General features: G+C 46.5%; 1 protein-coding gene across 1 annotated transcript; it reads right to left on the reverse strand.

The window, feature by feature from the left end:
• Positions 1 to 1,672: 1,672 nt before the first annotated feature.
• LOC125346651 (biliverdin reductase A-like) lies at positions 1,673 to 22,143 on the reverse strand. The gene is given in 9 exon segments (XM_048339404.1): positions 1,673 to 2,936; positions 2,939 to 2,988; positions 5,848 to 6,019; positions 7,961 to 8,068; positions 8,412 to 8,509; positions 10,272 to 10,391; positions 12,829 to 12,950; positions 18,914 to 18,946; positions 22,125 to 22,143. Coding segments are annotated over 8 exon segments (888 nt in total). The 5' UTR covers positions 18,926 to 18,946; positions 22,125 to 22,143; the 3' UTR covers positions 1,673 to 2,730.
• Between the last annotated feature and the right edge of the window lie 2,474 nt (positions 22,144 to 24,617).

Here is a 24,617-nt window from a genome sequence, read left to right on the forward strand (position 1 = left end):
TGTAAGGCCAAAAGTGGGAAAGGCATGTTGAGGGCCCATCCCACTGCTCCAGCCTCAGGCAGTCTGGATGTTGGTCTTAGCATGCTAGGTCCTAGGATGCAAGTGGATTCACACTGGTACAGCCCATGCCGAGCCCTAGCCCCTGGGCCCGTCCGAGTCAGACCTGGCACATACCGATTGAACAGTAGGCTCAATACTTGGTGGGGGGTTGAAAAAGTCCGGTAGGTCCCCAGAAATACGGGGATAAAGGAGGCATCGCCAAAGAGCAAGGAAGGCACCAAATGGTCGACTAACTTCTCCAACTTGCCTCCTGGAATATATCCTGCTTTGCAGGGATCTGAAAGGGTTGGGGCTAAAATCCGCCCATACTAGGGTGAAGAAAGGAGAAATAGATGAAACATGGAAACAACAGCACATTGGGCAAAGGCTCATGGCCATACAATGAAAACAGCCTGAGGCGTACATCTGCATGTACACATAGGTAAGCTCAGTCACACTCACACACACACACACACACACGTGTACACACCCATGTATCCACAGCCCCCACATAAATGGAAACACACAGGGGGTCTGAGGCTGCCAGAGAGTAGTAGGTGAGTGGAGTACCCCTCTTTCCTCTCCTCGGGCTCCCTAGATTCACCTGTGGCATGCATGGTGGATTTCTGCACAGACGACTGGGACAAGGGATGACCCAGCATCGGCGAATTATCTCAAATTCTTCATTTGGATTCGATCTGCGAAATACTGGGCAGCAGCAGGAAAACATGTTGCTGCCCCCAGTTTTCCTACAACAGAACTGACACAGCAGCATAGAATTGTGGGCTCTGCCTTGCCCATTGTGACATCACCTTTGGATTTGGTGTCATCACTGGAAGTCCCTCCCTTTGAGCCTCAGTCTCAATGGACCTCCTCAAAGGTCCACTGTGTGCTGTCTGGGCCCTCTGGTAGGTCAGCAGCAAGACCAGAAGGACACACACCTCCACACACCTCCCCACTGTCTTCTGTCCATGGTTTGGGGGACACACTGACTTGGGTTGAGACTCAGTCACTTCATGCAGTTCAAATGCCTTCCCGGGCACAAGTGTTTTTGCTTCACAGGAGTCCCCAAGTCACCCCACTTCCTCCTAGTGCTTCCACTTAGCATCCGTTTGTGTGGATGTCCTACGCTGAGTAGGACCCTACGTCTATCCTATGATTGCGGATCCCAAGAGTTCATGTCACCATTTGCACTGCACTCATGTACAGATGAGGTTCCTGTACCTTGTGTCCAGAGAGAGAATAAACTGTAAACCAGTTGTGCAGGCCTCTCATTCCCACAGTGGGGAGACTGAGGCAGGAGGATCCCAAATTCAAGGCTAGGTTGATCTTTGCAAGAGTCTCAAAGTCATGCAAGACAACAATGAACCACAGAAAAAAGGGGGGCCGGGAGTGTGTCCTAGTGGCAAGAGTGCTTGCCTCGTATACATGAAGTTTTGGGTTCAATTCCTCAGCACCACATATATAGAAAATGGCTAAAAGAGGTGCTGTGGCTCAAGTGGCAGAGTGCTAGCCTTCAGCAAAAAGAAGCCAGGGACAGTGCTCAGGCCCTGAGCCCAAGCCCCAGGACTGGCAAAATAAAAAATAAAAAATTAAAAAAAACTAAGAACAAAGGGAAAAGCAAGACTTGAGCTCCACATGGGTGTCAGAAATTCACAAGTGCAGACACAGACAAGGACTTCTATATTTGGGAACTTTCCCATGAGAAACTCCCATGTTCAATACACCTATCTATGGAGAGATGTACAAACAGGACCTCATAGATATAAACAGGGCACAATAGTGATGTACTCCCATCTACAGAGACACAGTGGTGATCATGTGTATTCCTCACATTCATGCATTGTAGTGAGATACTGAATTCAGCTCTGCTTGCTGCAAGGTCTGGGTGCTCAAGAAAGGATGGGTGAGAGGTGGGAAGCTCCGGAGGAAGACCCCTGGCATCTGTCTTCCTCTAGAGTCCTAGGCAGGGCCTTTCCTTCAGCATTACATTCTCCCTTGCACCAGATGTCACAGTCAGTGCTGAAGTCTCTGATGATGGCAAATTGTACTCACTGCCACCATTCACACATTGAGAATCAAGGTAGTCTATGTATTCAGCCTGACTTGGAGCCATGGTACAGGCATTTTCTCAGGAAAACCCAAGGCCACCCTCTAACCCGGTGTGCACCACCATCACTGGGACTGTGCTGCCGGTCCAGCCACCCAAGGCGCTAATCCTGTACCCTATCCTGATGCCATATGGTTGACACCTCCTGCCTGTTCTAGGATGTGACGCCTGTGTGAGTGCTACAGGTATAATCCATGCCTGTGACAAAGTACTTGGTGTGCCTTTTCTCATTCTTTTATAATGATGTAGACTTATTCTTTTTTAATTTCCAAAAGCCAATATACCAATAACCTACTCCACGTCACAGCGCCGTAGGGAGGAGAAAACCGAAGCTGTAGTACAGAACAGCCAATTCAGCTCCACCGTGGTAAGTACTTTCTGTGTCTCCACCTCCAGGACCCCATCCCCATGTGTTACTCCCACAGCAAGTAGAGGCATAGGCATCATCTTTCTCCAACACGGGGATCAGGCTACTGGAAAGGAGTGAGGGCAACTCAGCTCCTCTTAAGAATGGAGGGAAAGGGAAACAGCTGAGAACAGCAAACTGGGATCCGGTGCTGCAGTGCCCATTGCTTCCTGTCCTACTTCTCTGGGCGGCAGCACATCTGGACTGCCTCTGCCAGCGCCAGGCAGTGAAGGATGTGCTTCCTTTCTGTGGACAGTTCCTTCTCAGAGACCTGGCCCAAGAGCTTCTGGACAAACAGCTCTTGATCTTTCAGGAAAATCTTCTGGTTGACTCCTACGCTTGGCAGATTCTCCAGTGATCCACATTTGAAATGGAGCTTCAATATCTGTTTCGTTTGAAGCCAGGCCCCTTCTCCTCAATCCAGGTTAGTGGACTGCAAAAAGACAAGAGAATCCTCATGATAAAAAGCACATGACAGGAAAGAGGTGGGAAGGCTTGCCAACCTCCTGGGGCCAGGGCCTCTGTGGGCACCCAACTTCCTTGCAGCTGTGGCTCAACATGTTGGCTCAGTGACATCCAGATGTTCACCTCTTTGCAAGACATTAGGGACTGCGTTTCCAACTTTGGTGCCAACTGCTCTTGATTACTTTGGTCCCAGCATAGCAGAATCTACTCATTGACTTTGTGGAAACAAGTCTGGCATTCAGACCTTTCCTTTTGTGCAGTTCTGGGGCTTGAACTCAGGGCCTAGACACCGTGCCTGAGCTTGCCTGCTATAAGCTAGGCTAGTGCTCTTCCACTTCAACCACAGCTCCCCCTGTGGCTCTCTTGGTGTTTATTTGGAGATAAGAGACTCATGGACTCTCCTGCCTGCAGTGGCTTCTTCATATGGGGTCCTCAGATCCCAGCTTCCTGAGTAGCGAGAATTACACAACTAATCCCTAGCCCAGAGCCTCTCAGGACTTTTTTCCTGGAGTTTTATTGTTCCTTCCAGAGTGTTCATGTATGGAAGACAGGCCATCCAAGTACCACTTGCAATCATGTGTGTTTAAAGTGTGAACATTTCATGAGGAAGGATCCTTAGTGTTCTTCTCATCACAATCTCAATGACTCTCTCACCACCACCTCCCATGCAGGAAAATGCAAACTATTGGTTCAAAATCAGTCCTCTCTATTCTATTCAGATTCTCACTGGAGCACATATCAGAGCTCCTGAAAACCTAAAATCAAAGTCAGATACATGTCAGTTCTTCAAAGTGTGACCCTCCTTTCTCTGAGTTGGTTTTGGTTGTTTCTTTTCTGGATTTCAGGTAAGAGCTGTGATGTCTGCCTGTGCAAAAGGAAGAATCTTTTCCCAGGTAAATTCTGACCTAAAGGAGAGGCCTGGTCCATTCATATTCTGAGTGTGTACAGCAAGTGATTCCACATGGTCCAACAAAGCCAGACGTGGGCTCCCTAGGGCTTCCTCTTTTTCATCCCTCATCAATAGTGACAAATCAAATATTCACCAACCAGAGCACTGACAGTGCCTCGTCCCCTTTGCAGGAAGCTGCCTGGCCACATCCTCTACCCAGTGTCAGCCCCTGTCTGTAGCGCTGCCGAGGTGGCAATTTTCTAGCCAGTCCTGAGGGACCAGGCAGGGCACAGGCCTGTGATCTCCTTCCACAGCACCTTGAGGACCCGGATACAGTCGATTTAGTCACTGCTTATATACTGGATAGCTGCATGAGTTTGGCTTAAGCAATATCTGAATGCATAGCCATAAAAACAATTGAAAAACTGCCAGTAAGTTAGGAGGGACTAGAGTTTGGGAGTAAGCAGCACTGAAATGTCCTAACTCCCTCTGGGATGTGGGGCCGGTGACCCTTCCCCTCAATGCTAAGTGAGCACTGTGAGGAAGTACAGACAGTAACTCCCGAAGTCTAAACTTGTTTTAGTGTGCTTCCAGCACTGTTAGGGAGAATTCACACAGCTTGAGTGCTGCAAAAAGCAACTGGCCTAGGGACTTCAGAGCCCTGTATCAGTTAGTGGTTGAAGAGAAAATGGCTGCATAGTGTCCCAAGTTGAAGGCTCGCTCCTTTGTTGTGGGTCTATTTGGGGAGGTGCTGAAAACCTATGAGTTAGGGTCTAGTGCAAGGAGATCACTGGGTGTGTGTCTGACCCTGCCCCTTCATGGACTGTGCAGCCTGCTTTGGCCGCAGGAGGTGAGCAGCCTCTGCCACTGCTCACTCTTGATTTCATGATGTCAGCCTCACCACCAGCTCATCACAACTGTGCCTGCACTGAAAGGCCTGAAGGGGAGCCAAAACACACCTTTCCTCCTGAAATCAATTTCTCTCTGTCATTTGTTCCAGACAAGGAAAGGTCTAACAGCGTCCTTGGGAAGACTCTTGGATGCCCACCTCACTAAGCTGGTATAAAGACTGAGTTTGCAAACGCTCGTGAATGGCCAAGCCATGCTAGCCACAAAGCATCGCCTTAGACTGCATTTGTACAACAAGGGTCGGATGGATGACCGCTACTTTTCTAGGTATTCTGTGGGCCATTTTCACGATTACTTTGTGTTCTCATTCACTCAACTACACTGTCTGAAGGTAACTTGAGGAATTCTGTCCTACGACAACAATTATCAGTAGCTCCAAATGTGTGCCCAGACAGTTTCCTTCTTGGAGCTGAAGTGTCTCATTCTAGCTTACAGAATCAGATGAGGGGGAAGGAAGAGAGAAAATAACTGGACACATGCCAAAGCATTCCTCCAAGGCACAGTCACAAGCCAGTCACAGGCTAAGAAGACAGCTGAAAGACAGTGGATAGAACCTGAGGTAATATAAATACTCTGAGTTATCTCAGAAAATTTCTCAAGTCCTTCAAATTTGAGGCAGTGAAGAATGTCAAGATGTTTCTTACACCTCCATTTCCACATCAATAAAGCTACAAGAAAGGAGCTGGGAGCAGGGGTGCAGGCCTAGAGTCCAAACTACTTGGGAGGGTGAGGCAAGAGGATTACCTGAGCCAAATAGTTCGGGACCTTCCTGGGAAAACAGTGAGAACCCCATCTCTAAAGTAAGTACACAAACAAAACCACAGTAAACATGCTTCAATTCCATAAGCCACGACCCACTCACTGGCAAATGGAGACAGCACAAGTGAGGATCCTTCCTAGACTTTGGAAGCTGCCAGCTCTCTGCAGTAAACACCTGGCTGTGCCCCTTGGGGTTTTCTCTATTGTCATCCTTGTGAACAATGGACACATCCCAAAGTCTCCTTCCTATTACTGTCTCTCACAACTTACCATTTGTCCTTGGTCTCCAGATGCACAGTCATTTTCATATATTGCTCCTCTTTTCGCTCTTCCAAAGTGGCAGACACCAGAGAAAGCTCACCAAAGAGGGACACCAGCCAAGTCAGACGAGAGATGCCACTAAATGCAGGAAAGCCAAACTGCGCCTCTTCCAATGGGCCAGCTGTGGGGAAGCACAAATACTGTAAGGACTAGCAAGAAGAGAATGCCTGACAAAGGGCCAGTGGTGGGGAAGCACAAATGCTGAGGGGACTGGCAAGAAGAGAATGCTTCACAAGGGAAAGAGTCCAGCAGCCAGGGGAGAGCAGATGGACACAGGGACCTTGCCTTACCTGGTGGCTAAATGTGGACTCACAAAAACAACTCCCTTTTAATTTTGAAATTCCATTTTGCTAGTAAAATGAGACATGCTACTGGCAGCAGCACTCAATTCAGCTAAAGAGGGTAATAAGGACTTTTAGGCTTCTAATATATTCAGCATATTTTCATGTCCATATATAGCCCCATATGCGTGTGCGCACAAGTGCGTGCACACACACACATACACACATATCTCCATGCTCTTCAATAAATGACTGAAAGTCATCCAGCAGCCAAGCACAGTGGTGCAAACCTGTAATATCACCTACAGGACAGGGACACTTTTGCCCAGGCCAGCCTGGACAAAAGTTAGTAAGATTCTATCTCAAAAAGCAGGACCTGTAGTCCTAGGTAGTCAGGAGGCAGAAGGGGTAGGAAGATCACTGACTCAGGCTGGCACCAGCTAAATGTGCAAAACCCTATCTGAAAAACAAACAAACAAAGCAAAAGCAAAAGCTGAAGCATGGCTCATGTGAAGCAGGTCTGAAGTCCTGAGTTATTTCCCATCACCACCCAAAGGAGACGAGCCACCCTCTATCGGCCCTGAAACATAGATTCTTATAAACTCCACAAGAAATGGCACACATCAGAATATCTTAAAAGACTGGAGTAAACAGCAATACCTTTCATCTAGTTCAAGGTCAACAAGCTGATAGAGTACTAAATGTTTCCTTAAGTCTTCATAAAAGTACACTCAGGTATTAGGATTAAGTATTAGAATTTCTGCTCAAACATGATGCTCAATGCTCACCTCTGGCCTTAGCCCAAATCTTAAACAGAACCTAAACTGAAGACTGTGTATATGTTGCATTATGTTGATGAAACATTTGTTATGACTGTGACATTAACACTTAAAACAATGAGTATGCTGTAGAAGAAGACCCAGAGTATTTGGTAGCTCATGTCTATAATCTTAGCTACTTGGTTTGAGGCCAGCTGGGCCAGGAAAGTCTGTGATACGCTTATCTTTAGTTTACTTCCATAAAGCCATAAGTGGAGTTGTGGCACCTGTGGTAGAGTGCTAGCCTTGAGGGAAAAAGGAGAGAACATTCAGACCTAAGTGCAAGTGACACACAGAAAAGTTCTAAGTAAAAGCAAACAAAAGTTAGAGGAAGCACTAGGCTCGAAGGGAAGCATCAGACTTAGAAGGAAAATCGCCTCTGTCTGGGCTGCTCACCATCTTCTGTAGTTCATCTCCTCTGAACACATTACTGAAAAGCTCCTATAAGTTTCTGCCACATAGTGAAACTCCAGCCTAGCTTGTCACATGACTGGTGTGTGAGCTCAAGGCCTATGAGCATCTATTGTTTTACCTGTACCAAAGGTAATAATGGCCAACTTTACATGACTATCATATGAGTTATATGACACTTGAATTGTTATCCCTCCTGTCACAACTCTTGTATGACATTTTCAATGACCAGACAAACTATGAAGTTGCATTGTTTTGAAACTATTGAACACATGAAGGATCTTACACTCAATGAGGTCGAGGATCCTAAAGATCTGCTTTCCCTAAGAAAATTCACTCAGGTGACTGAGTGATCACTCAGGACTCAGGTCCTGACTCCCACATGAGAATCCATCCATCCATGAGAACAGGAAGCTCTCAAAGAATGACTACCATACAGTATATAGTCCAATATACAATACATGAAATACTGTCCACCCAGCCAATGTTCCTATAACTTCCGGAAGAAGGAAAGGAGCTGGGCATTCAATGTGTCTGCACACTAAAACTGACCTGTGAAGTGAAGGGATCCTTTAAGCAGTTCTTTCCCCACGACTTCTTTTTTCAGGAATGCAAATTCCTCCATCAAGAGTTCTATGTGCTCTTCATGCAAGACCTTTCCTGCCATGACAAAAATGGGAAACACAAGCCAGTTAGGACCACTGTGTACAGTTGAGAGAACAGATGACATTGTGTGGAAGAGAATGTACTTATTTCTGGATGTATGTGAAGGACACTGCACTGTTTATCACCTCTAAAACAACAATAAAGTAAACTGGAAAAGAAAAGTTTACACATTTGCACCCATCCCTGTGCCCGCCATGTCCCTTGCTTGTGTATCCATAGTGGAGGCAGAGCAGCATGGCTGAAATGGGTTCAGCTTGAAAGGTACAGAGATGAAGTCACACTCCTCAAGGTGGAACACCTTAGGAAGGGAGTCGTGCAGACAAAGAGCATACATCACCTTTCTCGTGCGCCAGGTCCCACACTTCCTGAGCGGCTGCCAGTGACAGTGTCATGGGGTATTCCACAAGGACGTGCTTGCCAGCACTTAGGAACTGCCTTGGAAAAACAAGAAACATAACACAAGAACTGTTCAAACGAGTGTCACTCAGGGGATCCTCCAGATGGAGAATAGCATCTGTGTATGAATGATCACTGACAGGGTGGAAGGGAGTGCTGGGAGATGGCTGAGTACCCTTTGAGAGCCTCTTCAGCTCTGATATACATGTCCAATCAGTGGCTTTCAGTTATATACTATTTTTCAGTTACTTTGGGACACACATATATATGTGGGACACAAATATATTCTCAAACAAACTACTTCTTCCACAGTATTAGAGAGACTACAGACTCCATGGCAGTGAGCCGTCTCTGAAGCAGTCTGACCAGGTTTAGCCTAGGACATCTGAATTAGGTCCTGTTAGTAGAAGTCATTTCCAGATTCAGTTTTGCCTAACATGTTCTTGGCATTTTCTGAGATTTTTTTCCATTTGCAAATTTTACAGTGCTGGAGGTAGGCTGGGGAGGGGAGGGGGTAAGGGGTAGAGAGAGAGAGAGATACAGAGAGAGACAGAGACAGAGAGAGAGAGAGAGAAAACGTGCTCGCGCGCACGCGAGAGAACATAGTAGTCCCTGAGGACCATACTTTGAAAGACCTACAACTCTGTCCTGTGGAGTGTGAAAATGATTGTCTTCATACCACGCTGCAGGCATTTAGAGATACCAGAATAAACAGATCACCTTTTCAAGGAAATTTACCCTGGTGCCCAAGAAGTTGGAAGGGGACTCAAAGGAAATTTTTTTGTCCACTTAGAGCTAAACTGACTCTCAGGAACAGCAGTAAGGAGCCTCTGGGTTTCCTGTGAGAACCCAGAAAGGAAGCTGCACCTCAGGGAGGCAGTGATAAGCCTTGTTACCTGGCCCAGCTCTTCCCTGGGCCTCCACCCGGTGTACCAGGCCCTGCCAAAGGCTTGCAGAGCTCTGGGCTGTGCATCCACTCCCCGGAGATGCCCCACTGAGCTTCTCCTGCTCTGCAAGCAGAAACATCTCCTGTCTTCCAGCACAGCATCTCCTTACACACATATGGCAAGAACATTTCAACATGGAACACTTAAAGAGCCAAAAGAGCTTTTGTAAATGTGCAATCTTTCCTGCCCTCCCATTTTTAGGGGCTATAGGGGATCAAACAGACTTACTAGACAGGCTCTCTAAAAGGAGAGATGCCTCCCTCAGGCTTCTTTCCACCGGCTCCACACCTTTCCTCCAGCCTCCCCTCTCCATAGGCCACATGAGCTTCTCAAAATGAAGCCTTGTTGTGGTCCCAGTGAGTCCCTCAGGATCCTTGAGCAGGCTCTGAGCACCAGCCAGGCATGGATATAGTGGCTGTGCATCCCAGATTCAGCATGCTGTCCAGGGACATGGAGAAAGTCACCACAGTAACACACACTATCACAATGTGCACCGTCCCAGTAGAGGCCTGACAGCAGCTTTTTTTTTTTTTTTTTTTTTTTTTGGCCAGTCCTGGGCCTTGGACTCAGGGCCTGAGCACTGTCCCTGGCTTCTTCCCGCTCAAGGCTAGCACTCTGCCACTTCTGGCCGTTTTCTGTATATGTGGTGCTGGGGAATCGAACCTAGGGCCTCGTGTATCCGAGGCAGGCACTCTTGCCACTAGGCTATATCCCCAGCCCCCTGACAGCAGCTTTTAAAGATTCCAAAACAACCACAAGTCTTCTCTTAGCCTTAAAAACCCAGGTGCAGGGTTCTAGCTGGCTCAGCGCTTATTCCGTGCACAGGCAAAGACTGCCTCCAGCAAAGAACCCACCTGATGTAGCACTCATGGCTGGAGGTCTCACTGCAGATGAAGGCCACCTTGACCTCTGGGTTGGAAAGAGCATCTTCCAAAGACATCTGCTGCACGTCTGCGATGCTGCCAAGCTCCCGTCTAGTTCAGAACAGTGCAGAAAGGGTGCTCACAATAGGACTGCCCTTCATCCTTCCCAATAATGCCCAGACATCAGCCTTTGGAAAGGACCTAATGTCCTCCCTCCCACATCTGGGGCATTTCCCATGTAACTTTGGGTAGTCAGGGGATCTGGACCTGGGAGCCAACACTGCCAGTGCTGGTAAGAAGCCAAGAGAGGCTCTGAGTACTATTTCTCTAAAATAAAAGAATAATATCCTTTAATGTCAAAGTAAGTTCCAGACACTTAGTCAAACTTGGGTACAAAATATAGCCTAGATCCAACCAGAACATTCCTGGGGTGCCATTCACCTTCTGAATTCAAGCTCTTTTGCTTACTTCAAGGCCTGGTGACTGTCAAGCAGAAGGTGAGGGTCTCTGCCTCCTCTACCAAGTGCCACAGCTGGATGGGAGCAGGACCAGGACAGGAGCACAGGTACTCTGACTCATACAGGACATGGAGGAGTCCAGAGACGGAAGAACAAAAGGCATGGTAGTCTGTCCCATGCCCAGTGCTGAGGCTGAACAACAGATGACCTCAAGGGACAATGAAGGTGTGGGACAGGCCCAGAGTCAACCAGCTGGTCCCGCCTGTTTCTCAGTCCTTGGGCCACAGGTGGCTAAGATGGCGCGTAACGATGAACCCGGAGGCGGTTCTGTGGGTTGTGACACACCAGCTCTTCTGCCCTTAGGACAGCTTGTGCCTCCCCTTACACCCCTCTCCATCCTGCCTATCTTTAACCTGATTGGCTCCTGTGCCCTATGTAGCTGTATGTACTTCTTCAATAAACAAGATCTTGCACCGACTTGACTCCCAGACCCGTCTGATTGTCCTCCCGTGAGGGAGGGCTGGGTGTGGGCAGTCTGTCGACCCTTTCCTTTCGTGGCTCCTCAGGTCCGGGCATGTTTTCCCCATCTTTCCCACAGGTCGGAGGAGCACGGGAAGGAGGGCGGGGCTAAAATCACAGACAACAAGGGACATAGCCAGCCAGGAGGCTCCAGCCAATCGCAGTCAAGGCAAGAGGAAGGAATTTGGGGAAGTTGGCTCCCCAAGAATAATATGCTATGTTTCCTTCCATGAACCATCCAACTCACTATAGGATGTGACCAGGATTAGTGCATGCCATGGTTGGAGAAATAAAATTAAACAAAATGCTAACCTTTCCATGAGCAGAAAGCTCACATAGGCATACCCCCCCCCCCCCCCACACACACACAATGGAAAACTGGCTACATTAGGACTGTGCTGAAAAGCAGGGGTTCAAGGATAAAAGGCAAAGAAGACTGCTAGCCTAGGGTTTCAGAAGAGGATTCCTGGAGGGACCAGCAGAAACCGGCCAGGAGGTAATGAGGAACACTGTGGTAATGGCAGGGTGTAAGCTGTGTGGGTATAAGGCATTGGCATGAACTGCCCATCTTCCTACCACTATGGGGCTGGGGAAAAGAAAGTCCACTTTATCCTTGAGCTGGAGTGGGGTTCCAATGCAGCCTCAGGGAAGTATACACAGGCTGTTACTGGGTGTGAAACTCTTAAAGTGTTATATGAAGAAGCTTGGCAAAGAGCAATTCTAGAACTTCTAGGGCTTCCTGGGGCTTAAAAGTTCACATACAACACTTAAAGAGGAACAAACAGACTGTAAGAATGTGTCCTGATGAATTACAATATGAAGACTCTCCAGCATGAAAAACTACAATAGTCTGCTTATTTACCTTAGCGTCTCCATCTAGCTGACAATTAATGCTGGTAAATGACATTGTACAGAATCAGCTTGGTGTGATGGTTGGTGAGTTTGTGTGTGTGAGTAGGGTTGGGGAAAGGAAGAAACAGTGATAGGCTTGGTTTCCTATCTGTTGTAGGAAATAAATGGTCTTTAAAGAAAAGTGGGTTTAAAAGTATTAATGTAAGAGAACACCCAGTGTTTAAAAGATTAGCTTTGGAATCATTCAGTCTTACATTCTTAGGTTTTCCAGGTTTGTGAAATCTAGAAAACTACATAACCTTCCTATGGCCTCAGCTTCCTCATTGAACTAGTGATGTTGACTATGTATGGGACTCAGAATGACAGAAGGTGTGAGACTCCTGGGGCCACCATAAGGATGCCTTCTCTGATAGCTGGTGGAATGATAAACTCCCACACATCCACCAGCCTTTTGTAGGCCAACCCCACCCTGTATTTACTGTGTCCCTTCTGTAGCAGACATGCCGGGTGCTCGTTTTCCCTGTTCTGTCTTGGGGTCCCCACTTGATGCCCACACCAGCTTAAGGCCCCTTCCTTTTCAGTTGCAAGTTCAGCTCAAACCTGAGACTTTGTGGGAAAGACTTGTATGGTTTTCTCATCTAGACGATGTCTATGTTATGTTGCCTTATCTTTTACCATGCTTTCTGCAAATTATAGGGTACCAAGCAAGTCCAAGCCACCTGGAAACGAAGCCGATCAATTTCAGGCACACCGAGGATCCTTCTGGATTCTGCAAGTCCCTCATCCTCACGGATCCAGCTCTGCCAACACCAACCACCACCACGCCGAACTTCCTCACAGGCTGAAACACAACAGACCAGGTGGAGTTTGTCATTTAGTAGAGAACAGCAAAGGACAGCCAAGAGGAAGCAGGAAGAGCTACCGTCCCACAACACAGGAAGCTGTCATACTGTGGCTGGACTAAGGCTCTCCTGGGCTCACAGGTAAGTCAGCTCTGCCCAACACATCCTGATGTGGCTTTACTCATGTTTTTGTGTGAAAAACTTTCCAAGTGCCCACCTCCAATTGGCTTTCTCTACCTATTGCCACCTCTCTATTGATGAAAGAATTCTCTGCTGAAAGTTCTGCTACCCAGCCTGAGCTGTGGCCTCGTCCTCTATCTTCCAGGGACGTGAGTATCTGATGAGTCCTTCAGCAGTTACTGCAGCTATATAAGATGCTGGCAGACAGGGGCACTTGGAAACAGGACCTACGTGGTTGACGTCCTTACTATAGCTCTCCACAGGTTAGCCACCATCATGGCCACTCTACTGTGACACCTTAAATACCATCTCAGTGCACTGCTGGAGGCTACATGGATATTGATTAGAGGGAATATCAGGTCTACATTTCAAGATTATGAGACAACTCAATGTAATCTGATTTCTACAAATTACTTCCATGTATCCCTTAAACCCAGGTGTTGAATGTTTCTGAGCACAGAAATAGGAATGTCACCTCAGACTTGTCCCTTCCCTTCACCTTTGTGATCTGTCACCAGCTGCCACCCCTGACACTGCCCCTCTTCTTTTCTCTTTTGCTCTAGCCTTAGCTCAGATTTCTTCCAAGTCTTCCAAGGTATGCTAGAAATGTTCTTATTACTGACATCTTATTTTGTTCCACGTGGCCAGAGAATATTCTTTCAATGATATAAATCTCTTGCAGTGTGCAGAGACTTTTCTTTTGGCATGTGTGCCAGTACTGGGGCTTGAACATGGGGCTTCATGCTCTCCCTTCCTTGGCTTTTGCCCTTAATGCTGGTGCTCTACCATTTCAGCCACACTTCTACTTCTGATTTTTTGCTGGTAAATTGAAGAGCTGCTCAGGTTTCTCTGACCAGGTGAGCTTCAAACCAGGATCCTCAGTTCTCAGCCTCTTGAGCAGCTATTGTGAGCCACCAGTACCCAGTTCTGAGACATGTTTTATGATACAGAATGTAGTGCTATAATGTGGATCTGAAGTGTCTCTCCCAGAAGCCAAGGTATTCAGCATCAAGAAGTTAGCAATCCTGGATTGTGGGGAACCTTTATCAGGCAGGACCTAGCAGGAGGTCTTCTGGTTATTGGGGACCATGGCTTCTCCCTTCTGCTCATGAGTGAACGGCTTTCTTCTGAGACATGTGTCCTGTTGTGTTGGGCCACCTTGCCACTGGCCCAAAGGCAATAGGGCAAATGACCATTGACTGGCACCTTCAATTTCTGACCCAACATAGACCTTTTACTGTATGAACCAATTATCTCAGGCATTTGTTTCAGTAATGCTAACGTGAATAACCTACTTGGTAATGTATAGAGCAGAACTGAAAAGATGGTATTAAAGAAATCAGTGTGGTTTTTGAGAAAGCACAAAGGGAACACACCTATTAATCATAAAAGTAAATCAAAGTCCTAGATTAAACACCCTCCCCTACCCTCGATCTATGAGACACTAATGTTTGGCACTCCGGATCTGAAAACAGAGTTCAAGAAAGTTAGCATTCAGAGCATTATGTTCCACCAACTTAGAGAAAGGAATCTTTATGAGATGAAATGTTTGGAGAAAAAAGGAGAGTCACTAGAAGAAGTTTAAAGTGAAGTGAAGTGAGGACACAGGATGTGGCCATGGAAGAGATATTGAAAACCCAGGTTCTTCCTCTTTGCTTCCTGACTGCTATGAGGCAAAGAGATCAGCTCCTCCACGGACCCCACTGTGAGGTACTGGGACACCACAAACCTCAGAAACTTTGTCATAGTAAGAGAACGCTAGTGAACATGGAGAGAAAAACAGGCAAAGGAAGAGCAAGTTAGAAATAGCCATCATAATAGAAATCGCACTTACCTATTGGCTCCAACAAATCATACTCTGAGAGCGTATCCTACAAGCTACCCAGTAAAAAGAATTTGGCTTACCCTTGTTTATAAGAAGCCAATGATAAGAATAATCAGCTAGTAGTAGAGTAGTTATGTAAGCAATGTTGTAGCTATGAAATTGAATATAACTACACAAAAGAATGCATTGGTTCCCTATGCACTGAAAGTAAATACTCTCCAAGATATATATTTTTGGGGGAGAAAGACAAAGATACATAACAGTATAAATTCTCTGCTACACTTTATGTATAGCCTGGTGGCTCATATCTGTAATATTAGGTACTCAGGAGGTTGAGATCTGAGGATCACTGTTCAAAGCCAGCCTGGGCAAGAAACTGTGACATTCTCACCTTCAATTAACTGATCCCCTTCCCCACACACAAAAAAAACAGAAAACAAAAAACAAAACAAACAAAAAACAGTGGATGTGGAGCTACAGCTCAAGTAGTAGAGTGCTAGCCTGGGGCCCAAAAATTCACAGACAGTGCTCAGGTCATGAATTCAAACCCCAGGACTGGGATACACGGATACACACACACACACACACACACACACACACACACACACACACACACACACAGAGTAAATGGATGGATGAAGGGAGGAGTGCTTGTATGACTATAATCTCTCTGACACGATGGCCAAGAAGAAACTAGCACCATGCCGTAAAGAACATGAGTTACTGGGTAACTGAGAAACAGAGGTAGGAGAAAGAGGAGGGTTCATCCTCAGTCTTTCAATGTCTTTTATCATTTAGAAATAGGGGAAAGAATAAACAACCAATTAAGATGGGTGTGGATAACTGAACGGTGCTCAGAGGTAAAAAAACAATAACGCCAGAGCTGGCAGTGCCTCTACTGACTCTCCTACATGGAGTTCCTATGAGCTGGATGTCCTGTGCTGTTCCATCTCTGGGACTATCTTCGTCTCACCGTGTCCTAATCAAAACTCACTCCCAAATCATTCTGACTCCTCATGCATTTAGGTACAACTTTGGTCTCCTCTCACCTGCTGGGCTCACTGCAAACTTGCTTTCATTTCCACACTTCTCTGTTTCAGCAAGGAATGTGGGCCACAGGGCATCCAAACCCCACTGCCACATTCCAGATTCCTCAGCCTGGACCTCAAAAATAGCAGACACGCCACTGGATCTTCATTAAAACTCTCCTTCTTCATCCTTTCTCACCTCAGGCTGCTAAGGTTTGCTGACACATATCACCCTGTTCCTTCTTCACCCTGCCCTACAGGTGAGCTTATCTCCCTAAGCTCAATGGTTAGGTCTCTGTGGTTGGCTCTCCCCCATCCCTCCAGAGTGGGGAACACCATTCTTCAGGCTTCCATGACCACCTCTGTGCTGAAAGGTTGGAAGGCAGCAATTTGAGTTGTGGGTTGTTCCTTTCTGCCAGATCCAGTTCCAGCACATAATGCAAACTGGGAATTCTGCAGACTGTCTCATCATCACCTGGACATTCATGCTCTGCTGAATTCCAGTCTTTCGCCCACCTAACTGACAACCTTCTCACCTTCTGGGCAAAGACTCATGGCCACAGTTCTATCAGTCTGGAATGCTTGTCATCCAGGGTCATTCCTTAGGCAATCATTCTCTAATAACAAAGGGCTGGTAGTGCTGAGGATCCTCTGCCCTTTGCTCCCCAGCCAGCTTCAGAGTCAGCAAGATTTCTTGACAATTTCTGCCATGTGATTTCCTTCCTCTACATTTTCACTGACCACTCCAGCCCTGGACTGGATGACTGGATTACGCAATAGCCTGGGAGTCACCCAGTCTTTTAGTCAACCAACATTCAGTGAAGACCAAGTGTATCTGAGGAATTTGGTGAGAGGCCATGGGGACACATGGAGGAACCAGCAAGCTGGAAAGCTCAGCTTGAAGTGAGAGGATAGAAGATGAGGAGAGGTAAAGAAAGAGCAATGATCCAGGCAGTGGTGGCTCAAACCTGTAATCCTAGCTAGCCGGGAGGCTGAGATCTAAGGATTGCAGTTCAAAGCCAGCCTGGGCAGGAAAGTCCATGAGACTCTTATCTCCAATTAACCACCAGAAACTGGAAGTGGTGCTGCGGCTCACATGATAGAGTGCTAGCCTTGAGCTCAAGTGGCCAGGGACTGTGCCCAGGCCAGAGTTCAAGCCTCACAACTGACAACGAAAGAGCAATGATGGAAGTGACAAGAGAGATGGTGTCCCCTCCAAACAGACAGCTCTGAGCAAACCCTTCAGCCAGCAGAAATGGCAGAACTGGATGGACAGGATTAGCTAGATGTGGACATGAACAAATGCATTCATCCCTGTCTGCACTTTAGCATCTCATTCCTATTCCTTACAGCAATTGGTGTAATACTCTCCTCCATCCACAAACCACAGATGAAAACAGCATCTTTATCAGCATCCTGGGGATAGGAGGAAATACAAGCACAACCCCATGGGCTTTATAGTGCCTAACTGTATGTTACACTTGGGATGCAGCACCGAATGGGAAAATGGAATGGAAAAATGGTACAAATGTTAAGAAAACTGAATAATGTCAATTAAGGGTATATCACACAGTGGTTTTCAGGTATGAGGAATAAGGAGAAAGTGTAGCTACAATCTGGGGGTGAATTACATTCATGGGTTGTACCCACAGAAGATACTAGTTTTATTTTATGTCATCTTAAAAATTATTGAAACAAAACCACAAAACATTTTCATGAAAAATATAGTAATACAAAGGAAAATATGTAAGACATGATGAGGACAGATGTCTTTGCCAAGGTGAGAACAGCGATGTGGAAAAAAAAAGGGACAACAATAAACATAACTGGGAGGCCTTCCATGGATGACAGAGACAATGGGGCGTGCAGTCTGGAGGAGGGGTCATCTGTGCTGGCAGGAGAGGGAGCAGAGGAGGGAGAGTGTGGTACAGGGTACTAGGTAAGGAATTAAGTGAGAAAGTGAGGAGGCAGAAGGAAACATCAGAAGTCAACAGTCTTGAGATGTTGCATCTATGGCTGCAATTATAAGCAGTGTTCCATGAACAAACATGCCATAACTGTAATGTTTTTTACCACAAAGGTCTCCAAGTCTGATCTAGAGCAACTCATAGTATGGAGTGACACATTTATGACTGGTGAAATCAGGGAGCTACCTGGAATTCTAAAATTGTGGAACTACCTGTTGGAGTGAGGTTCCTAAGGAGGCGACTTGGGACTGGTGACATAGTAAGACCAGGTTGTACTATCATGAGATTGGGGTACCTATGGAAATATTCAGAGTGGATAAGCAACCAGCTGCTGATTATATGGAAAGACCTGCTTGAACAAATCCACTCAGGACTTCCCTACATACACAGCCTAGAACAAATGCTGTGGGAAGAGATGAGTGCACAAGGTCATGGGTAGGACAAGAAGTACCTGAGGAAATACAGACTTGGAAAAAAGAAGGCAAAGGAGCATAAGTAAGAGCTAAGGGAAGTGAGCAGGACACAGACACAAACCCCGAGGCACAAAGGATCAGTACTCACTCAAGAAGCAAGCAGTGATAGTTGTTCAGGGGCAGCATTCCCTCAGTACAGCAAATATCTGAGATAACCAAGGCATTATGAAGAAAGGCTTATCTGGCCTCATTGTGTGGAGGTTCCAGTCCACGACCAGTTGCTCCTTGTTGCCTGGGCCACCCCTAGCTCTTGAGTGTTGTGTCAGGATTCGCTGTCATGGAAAAGACTGAATCCACCTGAAGCTGAATGGACACAGATAAGAACCCAAGGGAGGCTAATTCTTCCTCTATCACCCACAAACATATGCACATCAGTAGATGAAAGACCGTACGTTTTCCAAGTTTGTGCTGGTCTTTCTGTAAGCTCTGCAGGGGGAAGGGAAAACCCTTAGAAGGAGAAATAGGAGGCGCCGCGAATACACAACTCACCTCAGCCTCCATCTTGACCTCTTCTTTCAGGGCCTGTGAAGACAAAAACAGGGGTTCATGCCCTGCTGACATTGCTCCAAACCCCATACTAACTCTCTCCTGTTAGTTCCCATTTTCCCCTCTGATCCTTTCTCTTCTATCCAGTCCCATCGTTCCCCAATGTCTTCCCCACCTCAGCCCCACAAGCTTGGCACTCAGGCTGGGATCTTCTGCTCTGAGGCTGGTGGCAGGGAACCACCTGGGACATCACATCAGCTACATCTCCTACAAAAGAAGGTTCCCAAATCCTGAGGTCCACCTTTCCCTGGGAAGACAGCTGGAAACACAAGGCTGCCACACAAATGGAATGTTCCCACAGCTGATGCTTGGCGATGCCATTGTCTCATCGTACTGTCTTGCAGACACTGCGATAAGAAATAAGTCATCCTTCTTTCTCTTCGCCTATCTGAGTATATTTTGTTAAAAGAACAATACTGGGCTACTGTGAACCCTTCACATGAAGGAGGGAGAAGCAATCAAGTGAGCAGGGGTCAGAGGAACCAGCAGACAAAAGGGAAGAGAAGATGACAGAGGAGAGGAGGAAGAGAAGTAAACAGCCCATAACGACACAGCAGTAGCACCAAACTCGAATGCGCTTATGGGCCAGCTTGACCAAAATGTAATTTCTAGTTCAGAAGGCCTTGAGTAGAGAAGAAGCTAAGAACCTGCATTTTCTTGGGCAGGTATTCAAATGGTCCTTACACAGGTCAGAAGCCCCCCCTCAGTGAAACACTACAATTGTGTAAAAAATAGTTTTGCATTCATTTTTTCAGAGCTGCTATGTCAAAACGGCTAAGAAGAAAGGAAAGAAGCCTCTGGCCTCTGAAAAGACAAAAGGAGCTCCATCATTTGTTGCAGCCCTATCTGATTCCTTTTGGCTACAGGCAGGGATGGTAATCATGACTAACAGTGAAATTAATAACCCTGTTTAGTAAGAAACCTTGGCTCTGGGGAATCCAGTCTGGTGTTGAGAAGATTCAGCTATTTCTTCCCTTTCCTTTGCTCCTACTGCCTTTAGAGGGGAGTCTCATGTGCCGGTACACACCAGGTATACAGAGACCTTTCACAAGCTGCGACCTTTCCTTATCGAGGAAAAATTGTCACCATATATTTTAATTGGTCCTAAAACATCTAAGTCCTAATCCTGTAACAATAAGTTTTAGGTTGGTTCTTTCTTTCTTTCCTTCTTTCATTCTTTGTTTCTTTCTTTCTTCCTTCCTTCCTTCCTTCCTTTTTTTTTTTTTTTTTTTTTTTTGCCATTCTAGTGCTTGAACTCAGAGACTGAGCACTGTCCCTGGCTCCTTTTTGCTCAAGGCTAGCTAGCACTCTGCCACTTGAGAGCCACAGTGCCACTTCTGGCCTTTTCTATATTTGTGGTGCTAAGGAATCGAACCCAGGGCTTCATGTATATGAGGCAAGCAGTCTTGCCACTAGGCCATATTCCCAGCCCCTTAGGTTGTGTTTTTAAATTTTATTTCAAGGACTTATTATTTACGTGGGTAAACATGGAAACATGTTTTCTGACTTTCAGTGCGATGTTCAAAAGTACTTTCTTTCCTAGAGAATTTTTGGAGTACACTTCAATGGTAGATTGCTTGCCTACCACTCACAAAGCTCTGTGTTTGATCAAATTTATAAACTGTGACTATAAGTGTATTGAATTTGTAAATTAAATTAAGGCAAATTAATAAGCCCTCCCAACCAAAGCATGGAATGCCTTGCTAGGAAAAGGGGGGAGGGAGAAGAAATCTTGAATGGGTTCCTGAATTACTACTAAGGTTCAAATGATAGCCAAGGTTGCAGTAGTTGCATAGAAATAAGAAGGGGAAGGTCTACACACTTGCATAAAATAACCTGTTTCCAGGCTTCTCCTCCTTCTGTATCTACTGTACCAGCTTTGGTGTTTGAGTCTTTTATTTGCCCAGGGACTTTGTTTACCCATCTCTGTAGAGATAAAGTAGTATCTTGTGATGCAAGGGACCACCATTTGAGGCTTGGCTGGATATTCACTGGCTATGTGAACCAGGGTCAGATATGTAGTCTTTGGGCACCTTACTTCCTGAGCCTAGAATAGGTTCAGAGGAACAAAGATGAGTTTCCATCGCTCCTCAGCCCTCTTTCATGCTGATAGACTTGCTCTGTAGTTCTCTCTTAGCTTAATTTTCTTGGGTGTTTGGCTTAGTCAACTCAAAGTTCTTCTCTTCTCTTGTGGTCCTGGGATGGTCAGAAAGACCAAGTAAATTAGGTGCAGCCTCAAGTATTAGAGATAGGAAGCTGAGGTCACCCAGGCCCCAGGCACAAAATTGCTAAATGGATGCAATCAGTTCTGGCTTTGCCTTTTCCCTCCAACAAAAGCCATGCACTCCTTCCCCTATCTTTTTCCCAGCCCCTCCCATCTGCCCCATACCCTCACCACAAAAGCTTCTACCTTGCATTGAAAGGGATCTTCATGTAACAGGAAAACATGAGATAATATGCTAATATGATGCCAATTGTTCTAAGGAATACATTTCTAGTATTTTAAAACTTGGAGTGCGCCCATATTTGAGAAAAGCTGATTATTAAGGAAAATGATTGTAGAAAATACACAACACAATTGGAAAACTGGGCTGAGAAGATGGGGGGAGGGTCCCACATGTGGTCTTAGGTGTGGACTATCCTCCCAGTCCAAAAGGCCAGGTGGAACTTGGCCTCTATTGCTGCAACTCCAGCTCCTCCCAGTCTGGTTATAGGGAAAACAGGAACTGCTGGACCCACAGGTGGGGCCCCAAGGAATGCATATATTAAGGTATCTTTCTTTTGTACTTGAGCGAGCACACCTCTCCCTGTTGGATCAGGCCGGTGGCTTCTCCCAGGCGCTGTGGTTGGGCATGGGCAGCGAGGTCAGGGCTGGGCAGCACACGGTCCAGTGGTGGGGAGGCTGCAGGGGGCTTCTGGGCCTCTGCTCTCTGTGCCACTCTGGTCCACCCGCACTGGCCCCGCAAAGGAGACTGCAGGAGCTGATCCCCAACAGTGCCCTCGACCCCCATGTGCTCCATCCCCAAGTGCGCGAACAGTGAGCCTGCAAGAACCCTGCCAGCATACTGGATCCCAATGAACGCACGCCAGATGCCCGGGAGCGCGCCCGATCCCTGCAAGCGTACAGAATCCCCAGGAAACTCTGTGAGCTTACCGGATCCCCGCGAGCATGCACAGTTCTGCGGGCGCGATCCCTGTCAGTGCACACGATCCGGAGGAGCTGGCAGATCCCAGTGCCCTTCACCCTAAGCCACCGAATCGGGCAGCTTGGCCTCCGGAGCCCGCCTACCTCGCAGCCGCACAGTTCTCCCCAAAGGGCGGCCGCTGAGCTCCCACTGGCTGCAGTCTTGCTTTGGGCGGAGACACCTAGGGAGGAGGAGCCTTACGTTCTGTGTTTTATTTTTGGCTATGGGAAGCGGCACTGTGGCTGGAAGTGGTATAGTGCTTGCCTTGAAGGAAATAGTTTAGTGCCCAGGTCCTGAGTTCAAGCCCTAGGAACCCCCTGCCCCCTCCCCCACCTTATATTTCGCTATAGGGAGAGAACGCAAGTCTTTGTATCTTGACATTAAATTTTTATCTCAAGTAGGGCCTCCTCAGGTTCCACTCCTACTCATCTAAAGTACTTCACAATACCAACAGCACCATATTTGTACCCCAGATTCACCATCTGAATGGCAACCCTGTTCTTCCAGTTGCTCAGGCCTGCAACCTTGCTGACTCATGGGTATCTCCGCCCACCTGGGAGTCAGAGAATCTCTGGACTGGACTTTCCTTATGTACCCAGAGTTCTGCTCTATCATCTCCCCCCTGGGGCATTAGTGTTGTCCTCCCTGACCTGTCCCCGCGCAGCAGCCAGACTGACCTTCAAACCCTAAGTTAGTTTCTATTCTCAAATCCAAACCTTCCCAGTGGAAGCTCTGCATCACCTGCTGCTCCCTCACCTGCACATCACCCACTCCTCCCTTGCTTTGGCTCTGTCTCCTCCCCTCCCCTTCCCGTTCCCCCTCTTTCTCCTCCTCCTCTACGGCCTCTCAGCTGTTTCTTGAACAACACAGGCAGGCTTCTGCACCTGGGCTTTGGATTGGCTTCTCTCCTTCTCCGGAATGCCTGGCGATCCCCCACTCTTTCTGATCTTTGCTCAAGTGTTAGACCTCATGGACAACCACTGAATCTACCCCATCAAAACTGTCATCTGCTTTGGTCCTAACTTCCTTAGTTTGGATGATATCTTTCCAAAGCATGTGTGGCCATCTAACATAGTATTTATATTTTTCGCTTACTGTTTTTCATGAATCTCTTCTATGTCTCAATCTCTGTATCTCAGACTATGATAAGCCCTTTATTTTTTTTCCTCAAATTTTTATTATCAAACTGACGTACAGAGAGGTTACAGTATCATACGTTGGGCATTGGATACATTTCTTGTACTGTTTGTTGCCTTGTCCCTCATGTCCCCCTCCCTCCCCCCCTTTCCCTCCTCCCCCCTGGTGTTCAGTTCACTTACACCAAACAGTTTTGCAAGTATTGCTTTTGTAGTTATTTCTCTTTTTTTACCCTGTGTCTCTCGAATTTGGTATTCCCTTTGAATTTCCTACTTCCAATACCAGTAAACACGGTTTCCAATATACTCAGATAATATTACAGAGATAGTGTAGGTACAAACATAGGAAGGTGATACAAAACATTATCTATAATAGAAACTACACATACACATAGGACGTTGAAAGTGGTTACAACTGTGATATATCACTTGTTTCCATAACATGGAGTTCATTTCAATTAGCATCATCTTATGTGTTTCTAAGGGTATAGCTATTGGGCCTTGTGATGCTCTGCTATGGCTTGCCTAAACCTGTACTAATTATTCCCAATAAGGGAGGCCATAGAGTCCATGTTTCTTTGGGTCTGGCTCACTTCACTCAGTATAACTTTTTCCAAGTCCTTCCATTTCCTTACAAATGGAACAATGTCATTCTTTCTGATAGAGGCATAAAATTCCATTGTGTAAATGTACCACATTTTCCTGATCCATTCATCTATGGAGGGGCATCTGGGTTGGTTCCAGCTTCTCGCTATGACAAATTGTGCTGCGATGAACATTGTTGTGCTGGTGGCATTACTGTGATTTTGTTTGTGGGCTTTTGGATAGATACCCAACAGTGGGGCTGCTGGGTCATAGGGGAGTTCTATATTGAGCCTTCTGAGGAATCTCCATACTGCTTGCCAGAGTGGCTGAACCAGTTTACATTCCCACCAACAATGAAGTAGGGTTCCCTTTTGGCCACATCCCCTCCAACAATTGTTATTATTAGTTTTCTTGATATATGACATTCTTGCTGGGGTGAGATGGAATCTCAATGTTGTTTTGATTTGCATTTCCTTTATGGCCAGTGATGTAGAGCATTTTTTCATATGTCTATTGGCCATTCTCATTTCCTCATCAGAGAAGTTTCTTTGTAAGTCTTTAGCCCACTTGATGAGGGGGCTATTGGTTCTTTGCAGTTTTGTTTTGGAAGAAGGTAATTTTTTTAGTTCTGCATATATTTTAGAGATGAGGCCTTTGTCTGTTGAATGTCCGGTAAAGATCTTCTCCCAGTCTGTGGGCTTTCTGTTTATCTTGAGAGCTATGTCCTTTGCCGTGCAGAAG

The sequence above is a fragment of the Perognathus longimembris genome, chromosome 2 (assembly GCF_023159225.1).
Source record: "Perognathus longimembris pacificus isolate PPM17 chromosome 2, ASM2315922v1, whole genome shotgun sequence".
Lineage (NCBI taxonomy): Eukaryota > Metazoa > Chordata > Mammalia > Rodentia > Heteromyidae > Perognathus > Perognathus longimembris.